The sequence below is a fragment of the Tupaia chinensis genome, unplaced genomic scaffold, assembly GCF_000334495.1.
Source record: "Tupaia chinensis unplaced genomic scaffold, TupChi_1.0 Scaffold148607_1, whole genome shotgun sequence".
NCBI classification, from domain to species: Eukaryota; Metazoa; Chordata; class Mammalia; order Scandentia; family Tupaiidae; genus Tupaia; species Tupaia belangeri.
The window spans coordinates 805,762-831,170 of record NW_006208456.1 but is presented as its reverse complement, the minus strand read 5'-3'; the positions used below and the strand labels follow the sequence as shown (position 1 = coordinate 831,170).

The 25,409-nt window shown below is 43.0% G+C and overlaps 1 protein-coding gene across 2 annotated transcripts in view; it reads left to right on the top strand.

The window, feature by feature from the left end:
- The window catches only part of DPF3 (double PHD fingers 3), a 190,148-nt gene that overhangs the window by 119,535 nt on the left and 45,204 nt on the right, over positions 1 to 25,409 (top strand). Inside the window, exons 8-9 of one of the 2 annotated variants that reach the window (XM_027769093.1) lie at positions 7,268 to 7,396; positions 10,682 to 11,132. In XM_027769093.1, coding sequence (XP_027624894.1) covers positions 7,268 to 7,396; positions 10,682 to 10,884 — 332 coding nt within the window. In that variant the 3' untranslated portion in view covers positions 10,885 to 11,132. Of the gene's footprint in view, positions 1 to 7,267; positions 7,397 to 10,681; positions 11,133 to 25,409 lie in introns of those variants that run through there. The other variant, XM_006170495.2, reaches the window with a different exon arrangement.

Genomic DNA, 25,409 nt, shown 5'->3' with positions numbered 1-25,409 from the left:
GTGTCCACAAATATAAAACAATGATGAAAGGCCGAGTTCCTCTGGGTTTGGAAAACTTGGATTTTCTCTCTCTTCTTTCACCCTATCATAATCCTCACATAGCAGGCCTGAAAGGGACCTTCAGACGTCATCTAGCATATTCTCTCGCCTCTACACAAGTGAAACGCTCGAACAAGCGGGCCTAGGGGATCCTGCCCGTGTGGGAAGGCCTCCTCAGAAAAGCCTGCCCCTTTGCCCATGACCTTAATTGTGTAACCACCTTCGTGTCAGCTTTCTTGTGGCATGTGCTGCCATTTTAGCTCGTTTGCTCTCGTGGTGTCCTTGACAATAGGGAGTGTGACGATTTATCAGCCCGATTCACAAACTGAAGTCGTATTAAATCAGCACCTGGCTCTCTCTTCTCCAGGCAGGCTAATCTCAGCAGCAGGAAGTGTTCTGCATTAATTAGCACCAGGGCCTCCTCCCCATTCCTTGAATCCTTACCATCCATTCAGTGTCCTCAACGCTGGAGCAAGTTTATGGCCACCAAGGACTCTGATGGCCTGAAGCTTGCGTGGAATGGGCACTGGCAGCCACTGTCCCCTTGGGCGCCCTGGTCCTGTCTCCCCACATTCGTCTGTCTTCCTCCTGGAGCCTCGAGGCGGGGCTCGCGTGGCTGTTAGGTGGCCGAGAAGAAGCAGCCTGAATGGAATCCCAACACTTTTATTCCTGGGATCTGTGGGATTTATTTTTTCATCAGTTCTAGGGAAGCAATGAGAAGAGGTGTCAGGCCTTGGGGATAATTTATATGAGTAAACACGTCAGGAGTGGGGCGAGCGAGAGCATGAGAATTAAGGCCATTTATCCAGGCTTTGATGCTCTGTTTGCCCTCTGCTCCAGCCTTCCCCACCGTCTTTATCTGCCACTTTTAACCCTCTCCTGGCTCTGCTCCACATCCCGCTCAGATCTCTTCCCCAGCTAATGCCTGCCTCCCCCCAACCCCCAAGCCCTCATTAGAGGCTGGGTAGAAGGTAGCAGGATGTGGCGGTGGTCTCCAGCTGAGGCCTGCTCCTTGATTCTGCAGGGAAGGCACGTCAGTTTACACCCTCCCTCCTCGCCCTCCCATCTCCAAAGCTCCCTCCTCCAGCCGTCTGTTGTGTCCTGTGTGGCCAGCCTGGGGCTGCCTCTTTGCTGTCCCTCTTTCCCTCTCCCCTTTTCCTTTACTCCATCCTCTGAAGATGTGCTGTGCACAGCCAAGTGGCACCGGGCGAGGATGCTTTACACTTGAGAGATGAAGTAATAACAGGTGGCAAGAGCGGAGGCTGCAGAGCCCAGGATTCCAGTTGCCATGGAAACATGTCAGCCCTGTGGAGGGACACAGGAACTGTCAGCCGTGGAAGTGGTGGGGGGGACAAGTGAGAGGGGCGAGGAGAGACACATCTCTTCCTGGAGGGCTCTGCTCACGGCTCTGGATTCCCTGAGGGCTATACACCGCAACTTAGAGGCCCTGGAAAAGCCACGGCTGAACTGGGCTGGGGCCGGGGCCAGGGCCAGGGCTGGGTGGTGGTCGTGGAGCATGGCACATGCTTGTGCACTGCAGGCTCCACAGGCCCTCAGAACGTGAGGCCCTGCTTTTGTGTATATGCCGAGGAGGAGCCTAAACTTCTGATCTGCTCCCTATTTCTCTGGGATACCGGGATGTAGCTCTGGTCTAGTGGAACCTAGATGAAGGCCTGTTGCTGCTGGTAGCCTGACTGTCCCCATAACTCATTCCTTTTATGATCAGTAGGTACATCTCAGTGGAGATCAGACTGACGGGGAAGACATCTCTGACTGGGTGGTATTTTATGGAAGACTTGGGGCCTTGCTAGCCATGGACATGAGACCCGATTTAACTCAGAAATCCTCTAGTGTGCACTCATATCTTCCTTGCATGCCTGCTTTCCCTGCCCTGAGCAGGGAGGGAATCTCTGAGGCTTGACTTTTTCTTTTTTCTTGCTTTGATTTATTTGAATGCTCCCTCCCACCTTCTGTTATTTTATTTTTTTTCCCCTGCATTTCTTCATGAACTTTGTTGCTGATTTCCATTTTTTTTCCCCTTTGAGTTTTTAGTTATCTCCCTGGGGTAAATACCTCAATTGTCCAGGCTCACTTTATTTTCTCAGCAGCTTACTCATATCTCTTATGTGATCTCAGCCCATGGACATTAATCAGCAGAAACCAAATCCATCACTGTGAACGCTGCCATCGAGATACCACTCAGGGTCTCTGCCCTCCTCGTCATCGCAGTCTATGAAGTGGGACTCAATCTCCCATAAGCAGAAGCAAAATCTCTATTTAAATCCCACTTGCAAGGTCTGGACGAGCTTCCTATTTATAGTGAAATCCTTTTTATAATGATCTCATATACGGTAACAGGAAATTGCTCATGGCTGGGTCAGGCCATGGGCCAATCTAGCCATGGTGTGAGCTTTACTTAAAAAAAAAAAAAAAAAAAAAATTCCTTCACGAACCTCCAGAATTCTCCAGAGAAGTGTTTTCACAGAGCATATGACAATAAACAGGATCACCCAGGACAGATTACTATGGCAGGGACATTAATTTAAGTTCAAAGAGAATTTCTGCTTTTATCAGGTCAATCTTAAGAATTTTTATTGCTTTGGGCTTTGTTAAATACTTATTGGGTGAATCAAGTGGACTGTAAAGAGATTTAGGAAATATTTTACATGCAAAGTATGGCTAGAAAATGTTTGTCTCTGGACTTTCCAGGATGCAGCAAAGTGTGATGAGAGGCAGAATCTCTGGGGACAGAGAAACGGTGATGAATCCTGCTTCTAAAGAGGTGGTACTAGGGGTGGGAGACAACACCTTAAGCTCTTTGGATTTTAGTTACTGCATCTGTCAAACAATCCCTACTTAACAAAGTTTTTTTTTTTTTTTTTTTGAGAGGTTTTTGCTATAGGGCGCGTGTACTTGCCAGACAGAAAGAGAGAGACAGAAAGCGAGAAATCACTCCCCAGGGGGCATGGCCATGCCGCAATCCCTTCTCCTCCATTCTTCTCTTGGGATCTTGGGCACATACACACACACGCCTGGCGTGAGTTTTAAGCCACCGGGTTCGGGACGCGAACTGTGGTCGACTACATGGGAGTCCAGTGACATAGGCATTACACTAACTGCTGGTCCCCATCTACTTAACAAAGTTTTTGTAAGAATCAGTGAAGTCATGTATGTGAAGCATCTAACCTAAGATCCACACAGCTTTGGAGCGTAATGGTTTTTTTTCTTCTCAATAAATAGTTGGAGAAGAGGGAGGCTGAGTGGGCAAGTGCAACCTGGTATCCCCTTCTCAAGAGACAGTGAGTCATAGTTTCATATTTTCTTGTGTGTGTATGTACAGAACAATATCTCACCTTCCATTGGAGGGCTACAGTGGTATTCTTCTAGCAGTGCTGGACCCTTGACTACCCACTGTGGCATATTTTGGGAACTGATCATGAAGTCAGGCCAGATGACCGATCAATTCATTTGGACATAGACCAGCTCTCCTCTCTGAAAGTAGAGAAATAAGCCAGGGGCAATGAATAATATTCACAGTGACATATAACTCAGCTATAAGAAAAGCAAACACAGTGCTCTATACTGTCTAGGAGGAGGTCCCGGGGGCATTGCTGCACCTCCTGTTTATATCTTTGCCATCTCTTCCTAAGCGATGCATTCACCTGTCACCTGTCTCCATTGTGTAGCGTGCATAGGTGTTCCAACAATGAGTTAGATGTGGACCCTGACCTGAAAGAATAGACCACTTAATAAAGGGAGAGGAGGCAGGTGTTCATGGGGAATTTGGGGCCAGTTGACAGTGCAGAGGTAAAATGTGATGTTCTACAAGGTTGACTTACATGGGAAGGCTCCAGGTTTGCATCCAGGAACCTCCCTAGGTATGGCCGAGTGCATGCGTGCTCATGATATACAGGACTGGTCGAGGCTGGGGGTGGATGGTGGTGCCAGGACCCTGTTGGGTTCTGCCTCTGTCTCTTTCACTCACTTATAAAATATTTTTTTAAAACAGTGAACAACTTAAAAAATATACTTGGGTTTCACAAGGTTTTTTTGCACCAAAAAAACTCATACTTTGATTCCATTTGTCCATAAACTCTTGGAAGCATTCCTCTATAAGTAAGAGAAGAATCGTAGTAGTGATGTCAACAGAGTGCCCTCCAAAAAGCATGACTGGCCATTTGTGGCAGGGAACCAGAAGAACTCCCTAGGAGGACCCTTGCTCTGAAACCAATCCTAAATGCTAAAAAGTGTAAGAAAACAAGATGCATAAGCTTTTAGGCTTTTTTTTTTAAAATCATAATGGATGGATATGTTGAGCTCACTGTCTAAAGAGAGTAGGGACTGAAGTAAAAAGAATTTCTCCAAAAAGAAAGCATGGCTGCCATTACTTTCTACAATATTCTGGGCAATTGCTAGACTCAAATTGTACTCGCCCACCCCCACCTCTCCTGGCATGTCACAACTGCACACACTAGGGCTTACAAGAGAGATTTGAGAACCCCCTTTCATTGCCTTGGACAGGCACTTTGTAGGGTCAACAACTGACAATGTGATTCAGTGTTCTTAGAAACTTCTCTTCGGATGAATTAAGTTCTGCTCCTTCAGTCTTTTTATATAGGGTCAATTACTCTGTCACTGTTTTGTTCTCCTAATTCATTTCTGAATTTTTCATTTCTTGTAGTATTGGAGGTCCTTAATCAATTGGGTGTTCTACCAATGGCCTGTTCATGGTGAATATGCTAAAGAATGATCTGGAAGTTCTTGTACTTTATATTTCACTTCATTATCTTTATACATCACAAAGGATACAGTGTGTTGGGGAAAAGTGGATTATTTGGTCACTTGAAGATTTTGTTAATGAGGAAGCAATCAAACATTATAGGAATCCCCTAATGGTCTAGGAGAGAAACTGAGATTGGGCCCCCCGAGAGTTTCTGTGGGACGATATACACGGGATTCTTTTCATACAGGAAAGAATTGTAATTTGCGAATGGCATCTCCATGTTTTATATCTAGTTCATATCAACCATGACACAGTTTTGGTTTACCCTCAGCCAAATTTTGTAAACTATCTCTTCTTTCTCTTCACCACTTCATAGATTTCTGTCTGTCTCTGGATGAGTAAACTCTGGAGAGTTCTAAAAATGGTGAAGATGGCAATTGAGGGGGAGGGCAGAAAGGGTCACTGGTACTTCTGGATTTGAGCAATAAAAATTTTATAGGTAGAGTTAAATTCTTGCAGACATGCTGGTTTGGGGAGCTTCTTTGCAAAACCAGTCTGTATGCTCTGCAGATGTTTTTGAGATCCAGGGACTGATGAAGAAAAACCTATACCCAACAGACTACTGATGTGGCCTGCTCCTCTGTCTCCCCCAAACAGCCAACACTTTTCTTACAGAGAATTATCTGCCTCCCTGAAGATGGAAATCAATGACTTAGAAACTGATTAAACAATCCAAATAGCAACTGATAAATGGATTAACCCTCTATAATGTAATTCTGCTAGCTTTGTCTTCCGCCTTCCCCAGGTATGTTCTCTGTTCCTGGAGGCAAAGCAAAGGCATGGAAGAAGCAAAAGCCAGAGGGAATCGTATTAAAGTGGGTGAATCTGTTTATCACTTACTGTCTGGACGGTATTTCTGCTCACATATCTGCTTCCTTTTACAAATTTGTACCCTACGGGACCCTGATTAATGTTAGTCAGTGAATAATGAAAGATAGTAGCAGACGTTGGGTATGGCGAGGAGGAAGATACCCTGGTGGTTAAGGCTGATCCCATAAAGAGAGAGACTTTTCTTCTTAGTCACAAACAGAGAGTGTGAATGTGACAAAGAAATATTCATAATAGGGAGAGAGAAACAAAGGATAATGGAGGAATTTCTCCCCATGCAAAGAACCTGTCCGTGGTATCCCAGCCAGCCCCTCAATATGGAGAATAATTTCAGTTCTCAAGAACATGTGCTGTTCTCATGAGGCTTTGTTTTCAAGGTCATGCCCCATGATCCTTTTTTTTTTTTTTTTTTTATGTTTTTTGCCGTGGGGTGTCAGCAAGGTGGGTTATAAAGTTAGTGTGTTTAGTTACTTATGAAGATCTTCAGCCTAAAGCATGCTCACTAACACATCATTTAACTCATCTTCGACATGAGGCTGAGCTAAGTGCTTCATAGATCTGTGTCCAGTTCTGATTCTAGGCATTTGGGATCTGCAGATTAACTTGTCCTGGGTCCCTTCCATGATCTATAAGTCTGGACTTCAGGGACACCTGTGTGACTGCCAACATGTTCAATTAAAAAGGTGTGGATAAGAAGCAAAAAAAAAAAAAAAGATAACCTACAGTTTAGATACTAACTTTAATGAATTTATCAGGAAAAGAGACAAAGAAATCTCCTAGTTCCAATTCCACTGAAAAACCACAGGCTTTACTTTTTTTTTTTTTTTTTTTTTTTTGCCTTTGTTCGAGGGCTTTCAGCAAGGTGGGTTATAAAGTTAGTGTGTTTAGTTACTTATGAAGATCTTCAGCCTAAAGCATGCTCACTAACACATCATTTAACTCATCTTCGACATGAGGCTGAGCTAAGTGCTTCATAGATCTGTGTCCAGTTCTGATTCTAGGCATTTGGGATCTGCAGATTAACTTGTCCTGGGTCCCTTCCATGATCTATAAGTCTGGACTTCAGGGACACCTGTGTGACTGCCAACATGTTCACCAAAGACCCAGAGCATCTTCAGTCTCCTTCTTGGATATGACTACCCATTGGTGCTTCTTTGTTTTCCTTTTCAGGGACCAGGAAGAATACCTCCTAAACAAGAGCACCTTTTCCAAGGGCAAGGCCCAGGCACTGACCATTTCTTTCCCTCTAGCCACACTACTGTTTATGATTGCCATCTGATGTTTGAGCCCTTGACCATGAAAGCTGGTTGATCAGTAGGTCTTCAGGAGGCTTGTTTATCCAGGGATGCAGTCAGAGGAGCAAGCTAATATCTAGAAAAACATAGAGCTGGGAAATATTACAAAAATTAAATGACTTGCAAGGCATTAGTACCAATGGGCCAAGAAGGATTAAAAAGAAAACCTATTCTAGTATAAGAACTTGGTAATAACAAAACCTCAGATTCTAAACTTCATTTTCTTTCTGGAGCATAATCTACCATACAGTGGGAGGTGAAGAGGGGGAAGTAAAAACTCATCTTGGCCTAAAATTGGAATTTTAAAAAAATGTTCCCACAGCCCAGAAAGGACCAGATGGGACAGTCATCCCCAATAACTACTGTGACTTCTGCTTGGGGGGCTCTAACATGAACAAGAAGAGTGGGCGGCCTGAAGAGCTGGTGTCCTGCGCAGACTGTGGACGATCTGGTGAGTGTGGCTCCTTCCTGCATCATGTGCCCATAGACCAGGAACTGTTCCACCTGCATTCCTCGGCCATCTCAGTGGTGGGTTGGGGGTTGGAGAGTGGAGCGGAGAAGTGATGGTGGTGATGATTTTGAGTGGAGAGGGTTTTTTCAGGTCATTTTGGTATTTTTCTTTTTTGAGTCTCAAGGACCAAAAGTTATGCTCTGAGACCCAGGGAAAAGAGCATGGCAAAGTTATTGGTTTGTGTCTGGACTTTTCATATGGTGGCTATTTCTCTGTGTGTGTGGTTATGGGCCATAGCAAGGTAGCGTGGAAATACTTGGAGACACATGCTTTCTTGTATTGAATCATGCTCATGTAACAGAAAGATGTTATTTGTTTTGTGGAAGTACCTGTTGGCCATATAAAGTGCCTGTCTGGAGGAATGAAAAGAGTTCTCAAATCCAACTTGTAGGTCTTGGGTGTGGAGATGTAACATGCCATGCCAGAGGGAGTACTATTTTAGTCTAGTAATGGTCTAGTATAGAAAGTGATAGTGAATAGCTATGCCTTATTTTTGGGAAATTCTTTTTGCTTCAGTTCCTTGAAGAGTTTGGAAACATGAATATTGGGAAAACAGTCACATCTTGAGTTGCGGGAGTCAGAGATCCTGGGTAGTTGTATAAACAATATATCCATTTGCCTCTCATTCCATTTTCTTTTTTCTTTTTTTTTTTTTTTGAGAGGTTTTTCACTATAGGGCACGTGCGCTCGCCAGACAGAGAGAGACATAGAGACAGAAAGCGAGAAATCACCCCCCAGGGGGGATGGTCACGCCGCAATCCCTTCTCCATTCTCCTCTCGGGATCTTGGGCACGCATGCACACGCGCCCGGTGTGAGTTCTAAGCCACCGGGTCTGGGACGCGAACCGTGGTTGACTACATGGGAGTCCAGCAACATAGCCATTACACTAACTGCTGGTTCCCTCATTCCATTTTCTCACGGAACAGACAAAAGGAGGAAAAACTATATATATATTAATTTTTAAAATATATTCAAAGACTAAGAAAGCAGAAAAGAGATTTTGGTCCTGTATCTTCATTCTTAAAATAACTGTTCAGGTCTTTAAGTTTTTATTAAACCGTTGTGATATTTTAAAATTTTAGCCAAACCATTACTTTTGGTTGGTCATGACTGGTTGATACTTCCTATTCTTCCTATTGTTTTATGTAATAACTAGACCAATGAAGGGATGAAAGAGGATTTCAGACTCATCTGCAGTTTCATCAGCTACTGACTAGGAGTAAAACAATTCCATTGGGTAGTTAGTTCCAGAAGTTAGGAATGATTTCCTCTTACTACCTTTCTTTCTAGAGTGTATTTTCCACTCTAAGTCCCAAGAGAATGACCAAGAAGACCACATGTTGGTTTATCTTAGCTCAGCTTTTCTCTTGCTTTGTCCATAAATCTTAGCTTTGGCCTTTTTGGTGTTGGGGTTGCTTAGGGCTCAAGACTGATTTGAGTGGCAAATGAGTAATTGAACAAGGATTGTGGTTTCCATGGCACACAACCCTCAACACTGAATTTTTAAGGACCCTGTCAGGATGGCCCATTGGTACAGTTCTGTCAATTCATTTACTGTCCAAACATGATGCCTAAAGTTGAAATTTTAACTCTCCGGGTGCTAGCTTAGAGAACAGGGCCCTTATGATAGTAAGTTTTCGAATACTTAGAAAATAAAACAAATGAAATTTGTTTCAGTGTTTTGTAAAAGCAAGCAACTAGACAAAAGTATCTACTGCCAAAAGCAAGGTCACTTGATGGAATGACATTTTAAGCAGAACATTGTGGACTGCCGTGGGTTTGGATGGATCAGAAAGGGCAGCTTCAGAATTTTCATTGCAAATTGCTGTAATTTCCCCCCTTTCTTTCCTACAAAAGATGGGGTAATTGAATCTGATCCATGGGGCTTCAGAAGTGGGAAGCTGGTTTTTCTGCACAAAACCTTTCTCACCATCAGCTTCACTCAGCTTTTCTTTCCCAGGTTCTGTCTGCTTGTAACTCAGGGGGCCATTTTATACCAGCCTAGCTAGTCTCATTGCTGAGGATTAATTTTGGTGGATCATTTAGTCCAGGTCTGACTCTGATGTGACTGAAATAGTCGACACCTTGGGAATAAACAGGTGGCATTAGCCCATGGGATGTGCTTGTTAAGGCAGGTGGGCGGACACTTCTCTGGAGCCTCCCTGGGGTCCTTCCAGTGCAGAATGTGGAGCTTGGATGGTCTGCCTGTCCCTTCCCATCTACCCCACGACTTTTGTTTCCTTGGAGAAAGTGAGATTCCTGAAATTGGCATCGTCAGTGGTGCATCATTACCTGTGTGGGGGCAGCCCTGGGACCCAGGCAGAATGTAACAAAATGTAAACCCGGGTTTACAAATTTCAGAGCATTGTGTTTTATTAGGCTTTTTAAACTCCTATTTCTCACCTCCTTAGAGCTCTGAGCTAGATTTGACAACTCTGAACTTTCTGGAGTAACAAAGACCTGGGCATGTTGAGTGGCTGCAGTGTGTGTGTGTGTGTGTGTGTGTGTGTGTGTGTGTGTGTGTTTGGGTGGTGTGTACAACATGCCTGTATGTGGGTACAGATCACAGGAATTTCCTCCAGTGATTAAATAAAATAAGAAACTCTTTTATGACTTACCACTTATCAGACTTTCCAACTTCTTTTCACTTTCAGTGCAAATGAACTACATGGTATAAGGGCAGAATTGAAAGGGCTCTGAAAGAATGGGATTAGAAGCGGGTAAAAATAAAAATAAAATGGATGGAGGCTTAACCACCTTGAATGGGTTGTCTGACAGTAATACCTTTGTAAAGCTGACTGTCAAAGCGAAGGACAAACATTGTTCAAAGAAACACGAACTGAAAACACCAAAGAAATACCAAGCAGGCTTAAAAACCACCAAGGAAAACCTTTGTCTGGGGCGGGGTTGAGTGAGCCTGCATGCGTACGTGTGCATGCGGAAGCGAAGAAAGATCCTGGTTGAATCTTTGGCTGTCCGAGGTTGTGAACTTATGTGTTACGGTAGAGATGGTGCCTTTAAGGGGGCGGGGAGATCCTCTTCCCTGGAAATGTTTGCTTCGTCCCAGATCTCTGTCACCAGGCGATGTACCTGGTTCATCCCTTTTGGTGTGAAATGGTTTATGGCCTTGCTATTAAGAATAACATCGTAATAATGTAATGAGAATATTAATAATGCTGTCTGTTGCTTAACCCATGTGCTGATATATTCATCATACATGTCAGCTCATTTGGGAGGAGAAGGCAGGAAGGAGAAGGAGGCAGCGGCCGCAGCACGCACCACGGAGGACTTATTCGGTTCCACGTCAGAAAGTGACACCTCAACTTTCCACGGCTTTGATGAGGACGATTTGGAAGAGCCGCGCTCCTGTCGGGGACGCCGCAGTGGCCGGGGTTCGCCCACAGCAGATAAAAAGGGCAGTTGCTAAACCCACGGAACAGACTCTCTGGGCAATTAGCCATCCCTCTCTGACTTTGGTCATTGTTCTGGTTCTGATTTTTTTTTTTTTTTTTATGAAAGACAATTTAGATTTTCCCCTGATCCTTGCTTTTTCCTCTTACCTTCCATGTGTCCCTTTCCTCGCCATCCCTCGATTTTGGGGTATGTACGACAGGAGCACAAACTACTGAGACAAAACAAAACGAAAGAGCAGACGAGAGTTCTTCAGAGATGGCATCGTGATGTACTATTTATTTTCCATAGAGATAGAAAGTTAGGTGGGTTTTCTCTTTGGGGGGCAGGGAATCTTTTTGACATGAGCAGAGTTGATTTCCTCAGTTTTCATATTTATTGGCAAAATGAAGAGAAGTGGAACACTGGGTTTGGAAACACAGAACCAATAACATTAAACATTATTATTTATATATGCTAGCTATTATTAGAATCAGACTTTTTTTTTTTTTTTTTTTTTGAGAGTGAGCGAGAGAGAAGGGAAATCAACGAAATCCAAGTAATATCCTGTTTAGAAGCAAGCCACTGGGGGGAGAATTTCCTCCACGGGGGATGATTGCACTTTCTGTGCCCCCACGGAGTTGGTGGCTCCCCACAGCAGACCCCCTCCCCATTTCTCCCTGACCTTTCCATCTTCCTCTCTGCTTGCGAGAAAATGTCAGCAGTTCCAGAGAAGTCCAGGGCCCTGACCAGCAGCCGCCTCCTCGGCTCCTCCTCCGGCAGCCTCAGCGGAGCTGCTGTTCCTTGTTGCTGGTTTCTCCTCACTGCCGAAGAGCAACTTTGAAACGCAGGAATGGAATATAAGCAGAAGTCCTGGGCTCCGCACTGACAAAGTGACCCAAGGCCGCGCTCAGGAAAGAAAGACTGAATACCTCACAGTATATTCCCCTCCCCTCACCCCTGTTTGAAAACATAAATACCGGTTGGATGATCAAGTCTCCCGTATTTCTTCTATATTTTTTTTATAGTGCCCGCCAGGCACTTTGTTTTATGTTTCCAATAGCACCTCCTGAAATAAACCAAAGCAACACTGGCTCAAGTCCCCTGGAGCGATGGAGAAGACCCTCCACCTCATTGGCAGTCCCAAGAATGAATAGCAGCAAAATCCTGGCCAAAAGGTATGTCTTGGCTGACCTGTCTTACAATGAGGCAAAAACCATCATATTTTTTTTCTTTTAGTTTTCTTTTTCTTTCTTTCTTTTTAATTCTCTCCCCCCCCCACCAGTTTATTATTATTATTTTTTCTGGGTTTGTCTTCCCTTCCTAGTGTGGGAATGGTCACTGGAGTGTCTTCTGCTGGGCCTTTTGTGGCTTGAGTGTAGATTTGTATCCATGAGGGCCTGGACATCAGTGTGTAGATTCAGGCTTACTTAGACCATTGGGGTGGGTGGGGTGGTGAGGGCGACCCCGGTGAACAATGGGCTTCTGGTTTCAACTACAAGAGAAAATAAGTGGTTGGAGAAGAAAATAAGTGAGTTGGCTTAGTGCTGCCTCTCCTGGCCAAACCTGGAAGTGCAATCTAGGGAACTGAGATTGGAGTTGCTGTTGGATGTGGGTAGAGATGAGATGCAGCCCCAGAGCACTGTATGTTTAGGAGGTATCCCTTGTACCAATTCCATGTACCTATTCTACAGCCAGGGGGAAGAGTCCAAATGAAAGAAGATCCCTGATCAGGCACAATTCACCTGTGTAGTTTCGAAGATTCTGAACCTGGGCTAAGTGTGGCCAAGGTCTCTGCCACCATGAGGGCCCAGGACTAGCAACACAGGCAACACCATTTGACTCCAGTGGCTGGAGATCCAAGTGGTTGCCCAGATGCTGTTGCATCTGTAAAGATCTGCTTTGATGATCCAGTATTTGCAATCCTGATGAATTAGATTGCTCATTAAAATAACAAACTGACCCAACAAAAACAAGGACAAGCAGAGAAACACACAAAGAGACCCTGTGTGCCTCCCTGGTAGCCCAAGGCAGATCGGATTTCTCGTGCTTGAAATGTGTATGTGCTTACCTGGGTGTTCTTAGTTTTGAAAGATTGAGAATAAGAACTCACACACTCTTGGGACGTTCTGCCTAGTCCGTATGTGGCCCTATCCCTAGGAAATGTGACATAAGCTTTCAATGTTGTAATATTCCCATATGTTGACCTGTGAATAAGCCAATACACTGGGTTGTTAGAAAAGTTGTTAGTGATGTATTTTTACATAGAAAAATACGTCATGACTTTTTTTTTTTTTTTTTTGGAGGTGTTTTTCTTATGAGAGCGGAGAGATTTTCGCTATAGGTGCGTGTGCTCGCCAGATAGAGAGAGACATTAGAGACAGAAAGCGAGAAATCACCCCCCAGGGGGGATGGTCACGCCGCAATCCCTTCTCCTCCATTCTCCTCTCGGGATCTTGGGCACGCACGCACACGTGCCCGGCGTGAGTTTTAAGCCACCGGGTCCGGGACGCAAACCACGGTTGACTATGTGGGAGTCCAGTGACATAGCCATTACGTTAACTGCTAGTTCCCCGTCATGACTTTTCTAACAACCAAATAGTTGGTTCCAGTAGGTTTCTGCTTAGGAGATACAATCCACTCTTGCCCTCACTTCCCAACTCTTAACTTTGACTCAGTTATTGGGTCCATAGATTACCATTTGCTTTCCTTGATGAAATGTTAGCTTCTTTGTTAATAAAAAATATATTGAAGCAATCCATGCTATCTTTTGAAATCTGTCTAGATGTTCATAGTCTGGAATTCTCATTGACAATTTATCTTTGAACTTCAGTTAGTTTTTTTTTTAATCTTTTTTTTCTTCATGTACTTAAAATAAATAATAAATTTGTTTCAGAATCTAGCTTGGGGTTCTAATGTTAGAACCAATAGTTTAGAGTATTCTGACAAGGCAACCCCCCACCCCCCAGGAAAGAATTTGTCTGAGGATGAATATTGCTTGCCTATTTTATTTTTACTAATATAGTTTGATCTTCAGTTTCTCTTATCTCACCCTTTTCAAAAAGTTTATTTATGGACCAGCAGGTAATGTGATGGTTAGAGCACTGGATCCCACATGGCCAGCTTCATGGTTCGAGTCCTGGATCCAGTAGCTTGAAAAACATGTTTGACACGTGTGCATACTCAGAATCCCAAGAGGAGAATGGAGGAGACAGGATTGCAGCATGGCCATCCCCTGTGGTGGTGGTGGTGTGTGTGTGGGGGGGTGATTTTTCACTTTTCCTTTCTCTCTGTATCTTTCTGTCTGTCTGTCTAGTGAGTGTACACACCTTACAGAAAAAAAAAGGATTATTATTTAATTCATGATAACACGTACTCATGCATGGGGGTTGAGGTGGGTAGGCACCCTTGACAAGGTCTTGTCATGCTGCAATCTTCTCCCAGCCCTCTAGCTTGTCAGGATCTTGGGTGCCTGTGTGCAGGTGCACCTGGTGCACACACCTGCTGTGTTTCAGGCTGACCAGGGATCCAAACCATGGTTGGTCATGTGGGTTTCAGTGCTGCGTTCAACATGCTACTGTCTGCACCACTGAGGCTGGTCGGTCCTCTTATCTTATGGTAGATGTCCTAGCCTTTCTCAGTGTTGCCAACGTGAGCATAGTAATGTTATTGAGCGTTGCTTGAGCATTGTGTTTCACTTGCTTATAGTATCTCTGAACAGACTCAAAATTCATATATACTTTTAAAAAATAAGAACTGGTGAGCCAGCAGGTGGCATGGTGGTTAAGGCGCTGAATCCCACATAGCCAGCTCTGTGGTTCAAATTCCAGAACAAGCAGCTTCTTGAAAATCACAGTGGGCACATATGCATATGTACCCCGAATCCCAACATGAGAATGGAGAGGGGATTGTGGTGTCACTATTCTCCCTGGAGGGTGATTTCTCACTACCTTGTCTTCATGTCTCTCTTTCTGTCTCTCTGTCATGCACCCTATGGAAAGAACCTAAAAAAAAAGAAAAAAGAACAAAGAAAAATAAGAATTGGAGGGGACTCTTAAGATGATCAGGTTCAAATTTTTCAATATTTGGTTAAGTAAAAACTACTCAGAGGTTAAGTGAGTTAAATTTGAGAGAATAGAATGGACATTTCTTTGGAGCAGATGTTATGGCAAACTGAGAGAGGTTATAGGAGGAAAAAACAAACTGTCCTGGGTTTCCAAATACTTGATGGTTGATGTCATATCGTTATCCTCCTTTCTCTAGATGACAGTGATTGACATTTATGTGCCAGACATTGTTCTGAATACTTTCCTTGGAATATTTCATTTAATTTTCATGGGTATCCTCATGAGATAGGTGTTTGTAATAACCCCCACTTTGCAGAGGAGGAAACCGAGGTTTAGTGATAAGGTTATGAAATATATAGTGGGGCCAGCAGGTGGCATAGTGGTCAAGGTGCTGGACTCCTCATGGCCAACCGCAGTTTAGGTCCTGGACTTGGTGGCTTGAAACTTATGCCAGGCTCATGTGCATGCGTGCCCAAAATCCTAAGAAGAGAATGGAGGAGAAGGGATTGCAGCATGGCCATCCCCTCTGGAGTGGTGATTTTTCACTTTCTCTCTCTCTGTCTCTCCAGAGAGTGCAGGCACTCTTTAGCAAAAGATCTCTCTCTAAAAAAGAAAAGACACATATAGCTAGTAAGGATCCAGATTTTGATCTCTGGCAACATGATCTTAAAACCTCTACTCTTTACTATTGCCTGTGATGCCACCGCTTGCATGGTGCTTAGTTAAGGAATGTCCACATAGATATGTGTGTATATTATAGGCGTATCTTGCTTTTTCTCAGTCCCAACTGAAGAAAGGGGTATTTGTAATGAATATAGCTTTAAAAGTTAACCTTATTAAAAGCAATTTCAACAACTGAAGAGTAAGCAATTAGATCTCATAAAAGAGAATTAAAAGAGAATTTTAATTCAGATTCTGTGGAGAATATTACAGATAACTTATCTTTTTTTTTGAGAAAGAGATTTTTGCTATATGGTGTGTATGCTCTCCAGAGAGATACAGAGAGACAGAAAGCAAGAAATCACCATACCACCCCCCCAACCCCCCAGGGGTGATGGCCATGCCCCAGTTTCTTCTCCTCTGTTCTCATCTCAGAATCTTGGGCACGCACGCACACACACCCAGCATGAGGTTTAAGCCATCTGGTCCAGGACTCAACAGTGGTGGATTATGTGGGAGTCCAGTGACATAATCACTATGCCATCTGCTGGTTGCAGATAGCTCATCTTCTAAACCATCATTTCTAGACATTTCTTCCCAATGCCTATTAGGGACAAAAAGGATCTCCTCTTTTGTGACCTCAAGAATTATAGGAGTTGTGTGAGCAATCAACATAACTATCTTTTTGTTGTTGCTTATGTTCCATAAGCATTACTACTCAAAAAAAACTTTAAAATGTTTATTTACTTATCTCTTCCATGAAGGAGACAGAGACAGAGGAAGACAGGCAGCCCCAACAGGGTCATTCTCCTGTGATTCACCCCCGGTCTCACCCAGCCTGGATCTTGGGCCCACATGTCTGTGTACGGGTGCTCAGGGAAGTCTCAGGATGTGAACCCCTCTGAGTTTTATCCCTGCCACACCATCCATCACCTGGCTCAATATAACTCAAATTTTAAATAAAAAAGAAACTAGAGTCATTCAGATGAAAATGATCTGACTAGTTTCCTTTGTCCTCACCTCAGTAAGGTTCCATGTGAAATGCTTCAGAAATGTCACCTAATTTTCTGAGTCCCAGCCAAAAGATAGGGGAATCAAAGATATAAAAGTTTCTAAATTTGTTACAATATTCAAATCCCCTGTGGGAACTGTCAATGCAGAGGTGATTATTATTGTTGTCTATCTGGATTTTTAGCTACCTAGAACAATTGAATCCTTTGTTTTTGTTACTGAGATGTGTAGAGGTCAGATACTATAATCACTATAACTCTAGGAGTGGGACATATGCATTTAATTTTTAAAAAGTACTTTAAAGTCAGTAATCCAATTTGCTACTTTTTTTTTTTTAAAAAGGATTTAATACAAAAATATGTTTGCATCAATAGTATCCCTTTAAGCCTTCCTGCTTACTTTGCATCTCTCTACGCACCTAATGGGCTGAAGCAGATATTGCCTTTATATAGCACTGAAGGGAACATGAGATCATTGCTCGGGGAGAGAAATACAGGCTGTTTGGAGGTTCTCACTCCATGGTGGAGGAAAATTAATTAATTTTATCCCAATATGCCTCCTGTTAGATCTGATGAATATGATCTTGAACATGTACTTAAAGTTTGAGCAGACTCATGTACTAGGAATTTTTCTGCAGGGGATTTTGTTTAGCCTTTGGAAGTGAAGTTAACTTGTGTATTTTCTGAGTGAAGCATTTTAAATCTGGTGACTGGGAGGATAGGCTAGAAATGAAAAATCCGGCTTCTGGACTCAACTCCCTATGTAAGTTTGATGACATGGGATCTCAGCCTGGTTCTCTATCCCTAGGATATAAACATTTCTTTTCCTACCATAATATGAACCAGCGTTATCTCATGATGATTCTTCAGAAAGCTCTGTGAGGTAGGATAGATGTTATTTATTCCCATTTTATGGATGAGGAAACTGAGTTTTGTTCAGGTTAGATGACTGGTCTGAAGTTCCAAGGACAGTAAATGATGTCTGGATCTTATGATACTCTTCCTCAGTCTGTACTGACTTCCCCTAGATCACACTTTGCAGATTTCTTGAATAAAATCAATAAATGACTTTGAAGCCTTTTATTCAAGACCTCATTGGATTAATAGGAGATATTTGAGGGGGCCAGCAGTTGGCATGGTGGTTTGGGCACTGGACTCCCACATAGCTGACCATGGTTTGGGTCAACCATGTGTTCAACCACGGGGTAGTCCAGCATCTTAACCATCACACCACGTGCTGGCCCCGTCATGTCCTCTTAAAGTCCTTTAATTTGGAATAGATAGTTCCACAGGTCTTTGTTTTTGTTTCTGTTTAATTTTGCCATTGGGCATGTGCACTGTGTGTGTGTGTGAGAAATCACCCCATGGGGGAATGTCTACGCTACAATCCCTTCTCCTCCATTCTCCTCTTGGGATTTTGGGCATACGTACACATGTCCCAGCGTGTTTTTCAAGTTTCTAGGTCTAGGACTCCAACTGTGCAGTTGGCCATATGGGATACAGCTGCCTTAACCATCAGGTTATCTGGCTGGGCACTTTTTTTTTTTTAACTATATAAAGGAATTTGAGAAAGTTTGTGGGAAAAATGGATTTAAAATACCAGTCTATGTTGATACAAAAATTTTCAAAATCTCTGTATAGTTTTTTTTTCATAATATGCATTTTCCATGTCCTTGTATTTTTGAAGAATACTCACTAGTCATTTCACAGAAAGCCATTTACTTTAGGTTCATATGCTGTTTTCTAGTGATTTAAGCTTTTTGGTAAGAATACCATGAAAATGATGTTATTATCCCCCTCAGTGTGTTGTATCAGGAGGTACATGATTGATTTATGCCATTGCTGGTGACACAACTTTGTTCACTTGTTGATCAGGAATTGAGTAGTAGCAGTATGCATATGCCCACTCAACACTGTGAAGGATAAGAGGAGGCCAATGGATTGACTGACCAATGGCTTTATTTGTAATCTAGGTGATCAGACTAGATAGTCACAAATAATTAGTCCTGTTGCATCCCTGCCACACCATCCATCACCTGGCTCAATATAACTCAAATTTTAAATAAAAAAGAAACTAGAGTCATTCAGATGAAAATGATCTGACTAGTTTCCTTTGTCCTCACCTCAGTAAGGTTCCATGTGAAATGCTTCAGAAATGTCACCTAATTTTCTGAGTCCCAGCCAAAAGATAGGGGAATCAAAGATATAAAAGTTTCTAAATTTGTTACAATATTCAAATCCCCTGTGGGAACTGTCAATGCAGAGGTGATTATTATTGTTGTCTATCTGGATTTTTAGCTACCTAGAACAATTGAATCCTTTGTTTTTGTTACTGAGATGTGTAGAGGTCAGATACTATAATCACTATAACTCTAGGAGTGGGACATATGCATTTAATTTTTAAAAAGTACTTTAAAGTCAGTAATCCAATTTGCTACTTTTTTTTTTTTAAAAAGGATTTAATACAAAAATATGTTTGCATCAATAGTATCCCTTTAAGCCTTCCTGCTTACTTTGCATCTCTCTACGCACCTAATGGGCTGAAGCAGATATTGCCTTTATATAGCACTGAAGGGAACATGAGATCATTGCTCGGGGAGAGAAATACAGGCTGTTTGGAGGTTCTCACTCCATGGTGGAGGAAAATTAATTAATTTTATCCCAATATGCCTCCTGTTAGATCTGATGAATATGATCTTGAACATGTACTTAAAGTTTGAGCAGACTCATGTACTAGGAATTTTTCTGCAGGGGATTTTGTTTAGCCTTTGGAAGTGAAGTTAACTTGTGTATTTTCTGAGTGAAGCATTTTAAATCTGGTGACTGGGAGGATAGGCTAGAAATGAAAAATCCGGCTTCTGGACTCAACTCCCTATGTAAGTTTGATGACATGGGATCTCAGCCTGGTTCTCTATCCCTAGGATATAAACATTTCTTTTCCTACCATAATATGAACCAGCGTTATCTCATGATGATTCTTCAGAAAGCTCTGTGAGGTAGGATAGATGTTATTTATTCCCATTTTATGGATGAGGAAACTGAGTTTTGTTCAGGTTAGATGACTGGTCTGAAGTTCCAAGGACAGTAAATGATGTCTGGATCTTATGATACTCTTCCTCAGTCTGTACTGACTTCCCCTAGATCACACTTTGCAGATTTCTTGAATAAAATCAATAAATGACTTTGAAGCCTTTTATTCAAGACCTCATTGGATTAATAGGAGATATTTGAGGGGGCCAGCAGTTGGCATGGTGGTTTGGGCACTGGACTCCCACATAGCTGACCATGGTTTGGGTCAACCATGTGTTCAACCACGGGGTAGTCCAGCATCTTAACCATCACACCACGTGCTGGCCCCGTCATGTCCTCTTAAAGTCCTTTAATTTGGAATAGATAGTTCCACAGGTCTTTGTTTTTGTTTCTGTTTAATTTTGCCATTGGGCATGTGCACTGTGTGTGTGTGTGAGAAATCACCCCATGGGGGAATGTCTACGCTACAATCCCTTCTCCTCCATTCTCCTCTTGGGATTTTGGGCATACGTACACATGTCCCAGCGTGTTTTTCAAGTTTCTAGGTCTAGGACTCCAACTGTGCAGTTGGCCATATGGGATACAGCTGCCTTAACCATCAGGTTATCTGGCTGGGCACTTTTTTTTTTTTAACTATATAAAGGAATTTGAGAAAGTTTGTGGGAAAAATGGATTTAAAATACCAGTCTATGTTGATACAAAAATTTTCAAAATCTCTGTATAGTTTTTTTTTCATAATATGCATTTTCCATGTCCTTGTATTTTTGAAGAATACTCACTAGTCATTTCACAGAAAGCCATTTACTTTAGGTTCATATGCTGTTTTCTAGTGATTTAAGCTTTTTGGTAAGAATACCATGAAAATGATGTTATTATCCCCCTCAGTGTGTTGTATCAGGAGGTACATGATTGATTTATGCCATTGCTGGTGACACAACTTTGTTCACTTGTTGATCAGGAATTGAGTAGTAGCAGTATGCATATGCCCACTCAACACTGTGAAGGATAAGAGGAGGCCAATGGATTGACTGACCAATGGCTTTATTTGTAATCTAGGTGATCAGACTAGATAGTCACAAATAATTAAAATCACGATGTAGTATGTAATTATTTTTGCTATGGAACACTATAGACAAATTTTCTTTTTTTTTGGAGAAGTTTTCGCTATAGGGTGCGTGCGCTCACCAGACAGACAGAGAGAGACAGAGAGACAGAAAGTGAGAAATCACCCCCCAGGGGGAATGGTCACGCCACAATTCCTTCTCCTCCATTCTCCTCTCGGGATCTTGGGCACGCATGCACACGCGCCCGGCGTGAGTTTTAAGCCACCGGGTCCGGGACGCAAACTGTGGTCAACTACGTGGGAGTCCAGCAACATAGCCATTACGCTAACTGCTGGTTCCCTAGACAGATTTTCTTGTAGGAAGTACTCCAGATCAGTGAAGAGCTCCAGACTATTTATTTCTATTTCATCTATTGTCAGAGAGAGTAGAGTTAGAGTTGAACAAGAAGCAAAGTTCCTCATCACAGTCTGATCCATATAAAATGGCAAGAATCAGAATTCATTAACATGCTTACATATTATATAGCATTTTGTCCCTGCCAATAGTATAGTGCTTATCGCAACACATTATGATTGTTCCTAGTCGTTTTCCTGAAATAGATGGTGTGCTTTGTGAGGGCAGATGTGATGTTATGTCTCTTCGACAGTGCCCAACACCAATGTATCATAATTATTTGTTGGAATGAACTGAAAACTAAGCAATGTTTCTGAGCTAATTGATGAAAGTATTGCTAAATCTCATTGTATACATAGTGGAAGCCTGCTAAATACTGTTGAAAGAAAGGTTGGAGAAGTCACCTCTGGACATGGCACCCACCGGCCAAGTCAGAGGGCACAGATGAGAGCCAGGAGACAGTGAAGTGGTGGCGAAGATGAAGGAGAGAGAAAGAGGATGTAAGGACAGAGATGGGAGAGAGATGACAATGTGTAGAGGGATGGAAAGCAAAGCTTTTTTCCAAGAATTGAAAACTGAGAACTCAGCAGGACATTTTCCATGGCTTACAATTAGTCTAGCCAGAGGAAATGAAAGAGAAAATGGGAGTTAAGAGAGCAAAGCTGGGAACTAACCAGCTATTTCCTAGGTGGCTTAAATGGGACAAAAGAAGTATGTGTATGCTTGTTTGTATGTATTGAGGAGTCAAGGGTAGAAATTTGAGGTTACTGGAAGGGCATGGAGGTATGGTCATGAGATGAACTCACTATAAGGGTAGTATTGGGTTGCCGGTAAAGTCATGATGCATTTTTGCATAGAAAAACATGGAAAAATACCTCATGGCTTTCCCAATGGCCTAATAGATGTCATCTGACCAGAGGGGTCAGGGACATTGGGAAGAGGAAAGAATGACCCTGGTAGGATTGAATCAGAACTGGATGCCCAACAGAGAACAATTGGCAGGTACTCCATGGCGGTCAGAAGAAAGGCCGCATGGATTTTATCACTCATGTGAAGAGACTGGAGGGAGGTAGCTGCAGACCAGAGGAGATGAGCTGAGGGGAAGAACAGGAAAGCCTGGGAGAAAGCTCTAGAACTTCTTATAGATTGGGGAGGTGAGGCAGTGAGATGGACTGGGTGGGGGAAAAGAACAGGAGCAAGTGTAGTGGTAGGACTTGGCGGAGTGGAAATGAAGCCCTCCTCAGCCTGCCCTGGAAAACGTAAGGAGACAATGGAGTCAGCTTTGGAAGTGCATCTCGCTTCCACCTGGCCAGTGAGTGGTGCCTTTGATACTAGAAAGAGAGCTGTGGGGGAGAGGAGTTTCAGCTTTGAAGAAGTTGAAATGCTCTTTTGATTTTGAACTTGATTCCCTGCTGGCTTGACCATTTTCCATGTAGGCTCCTTTTCCCCTTTCCTCTCTCCCTCATGGCTCAACTCATTGTGATCTGGGCGCTGTTGGGGAACCTTTTCTGCCCTCAGGAACTGCTTCAGGGTGAAGTGTGATAGCCCTTGTGTTTTTGCTTGCTCCTTTGTACTGAACACTCCATCCCAAAGATCAAAATAACTTAGCAGGTTTCATTTCAACCAGAAGCAAAATCTATACCTGGTTGGTACCCATCCAGGCTAAAGGACCCGTTTGAACTGCCACTAGGTTCTGATATTAACACTCAGGATTATGGGACCATTTGGGACTGAAGTGGAACTCTTGTCTTGATCCTTTTTCCGAATCATTGTGACATCTTTGAATCACTTGGGGCAGGGTTGAAGGTGAGGTGTGTGCTTGTGAAGCAATGTCCTTTGGCCTTAGGCCCAAAAGGACATCATTGGGGTTTCCAGTAGTTGCAACTGGCCCTATACGATAGAACGACTCATGTCCACTTAGGTGACAGACAGACAGATGGCATCATAATGGTCCTTTCTGGAGGATTTTTAACTGTGAAAAGATTCAGTTTGTTTGGTTTCCCAGTGGAAGAGAAAAACAAAACAAAACAGATGTTGCTACCACCCAGTTTTGCCTGCTACGCCTCCTAGGAATTGAAAATCCAGCTGTGTCCTTTCTGTCTCTTGTGCCATCCAGCTGCCCAGCCCAGTTCAAGCGGCAGCCCTATTCTTGGCTGACTCATGCTGCTGTTCAAGGCACTAGAAACACTAGCCCAGTTTTCACTGCACATAGCTCTAGTCTCGTTAGCTTGGCAATTAGTTCGTGATTCCCGCCCCCCCACCCTTTTTTCTTTCTTTTCAATTCATTTCATTTCTGCCGCCCCCTTAATTTGAATCTTTCTTTTTTAGGTAGTTGTTCTGTGCTGTTGTTTTTGTTTTATCTTTCGTTGCCTTTCCCTCTGCAGTCAACTCTATGACCTGGGGACTCCGGCATCCTTCAAGCAAGCCATTTCTGAAGAAGGTGAAAAGAAACCACGATGATGATTGGCATCTCCTTCTTCTCCTCCTCCTCCTTCTCTTCCTCTTCCCTTGCCCGGCCCCTCCTGTGCATATGTTTCCGCCAACACAGGAGCCTGGATTGTGGAAAATCCTCTGGCACAACTCAGCTCAGCTCAGCTCAGAGACATCTCGGGAATGGCCTAAGTTTGTGCAATAAGAAGATTTTTTTTTCCTCTTTAAAATTCTTCATTACATTTTCTTTAAATGTCTGTGAGAAAGTACCCAGGTCACACTGGAATTGCTCTACAATAGAAATAACTGAACACAAACAAACTGATAAAAAAGAAAAAGAGTTAACTATTTTATTTATTTCAATATTTAAAAGAAAAAGTGCTGACATTGCACAGTATTTTTGTTTAAAGTACCTTCTACTTCAAAAGTTAAAAGCAATTTTGTGAAGACATGAAATCAAAAGAGTACTTAATGTAAAATAAAGACTGCATATTAATGCTAAAGAAAAATACCCCACATTTTAAATGAGAAAATAAAGATCAACTCTGCTCTCTCAGGCTTTTTAAAAAGCCATTCATGTATGTGCTTTAGGTATTTTTATTTCTGCAAGTTGGACGTGGTAAGTGAGGAGTGATCAGTTTTTCCCCCCTTCTTCTTCAAAAGCCTATTGAAAGTGTTGGCGATGTTAAATGTTTATGTGTTCATACCTGACTGAGATACATCAGCAGCCTCCCCTGCCCCAGCGCCCCTCACCCCAGGCAAGTCCCGAACCTGAATGTGAAGAAGTAGCCAGGTCATCCTGTTGGTTGAGGTCTAGTTCAGAAAGAAATTCCATCTAAGGACTAAATGTATCTCCTCAAGTTCAGCAGATTTGAACACAGATGGCTTTGTTTAAAATAGTGCACTGATTAAAAAAATAATAAGGCAAAAAATAAAGCATCAACTGAGATATTAGTTCAGTCACTGAACAACTCCTGGAGGAGACTGGCCAAGGGGGCCTCTGCTTACCTCTCAGGGGGCCTGAGATTCTAGAGTTGTCCTCAAGCGTCAGGAAAGCTGACCTGAGCGATAGAAAACTTGAGTTCAGTTGTTGGTGGGGATCTAGGAGGAAGGAGTTCCAGGAGTGCTCTCATGTGTCCTTTGTGGGCATGCTGGTCTCAGGGAGGGGTACGGCCTGTGCAATGGATTCACCATTGTGTCTGTGGCCTTCCAAGAAGCTGGGTTCGCTAGCTGGGCCACTGGGCTGTACCCTGTCTTCCCTCCCTTGTAAGTTGAATCATAATAATACATGTACAGTCTAACTCCGGCTACTCTTGTCAGCAAAGGTCCTTGAATCACAGTGTTACAGAAATGGTTCCTACTGAGAATCTTATTTGCTTTTGAGAGGGGTGGATAGGTGGGCACAGACGTCCTGCCAGTCCTTTCAGGTTTCCCATTCAAGGCCGGTCCCCCTAGAGGGTGGGGGTAGGTTCACTGAGTATCTTGTATCATTTTGTAAGCCCCCCCCCTTTTTTTTGGTGATGTTTTCTGATAGAAAACATCCCTTGTCAAAATGCTAATAATTATAATAATAATTTGGTCTCTATTCAACTCCCACAAGTTACTACATGTGTAGAATTGTGATAAAGTTTTGCATACTGTAGGGTTTGTATCAAGTTTGTGTAAGTTTCTGTTAAATAAAAGTCTGTTTCCAATGCTCCAATAGCATCGCTGTAAAGTTTGCTTCACCAATCAACTTCATCCTACGTGAGTTTGATTTTCACACCGTCACGTGAGAGGGATTTCTGAAAGAATGCCACCCACTTGCATGCCCAAGATTTGTGGACTATTGTTTTCTTTGGAAGCACAGTCTTGTTCTAGAACAGCAGCTGCCACTGGCTTTGCTGTACCGGGGGGCCACTAGAAGCG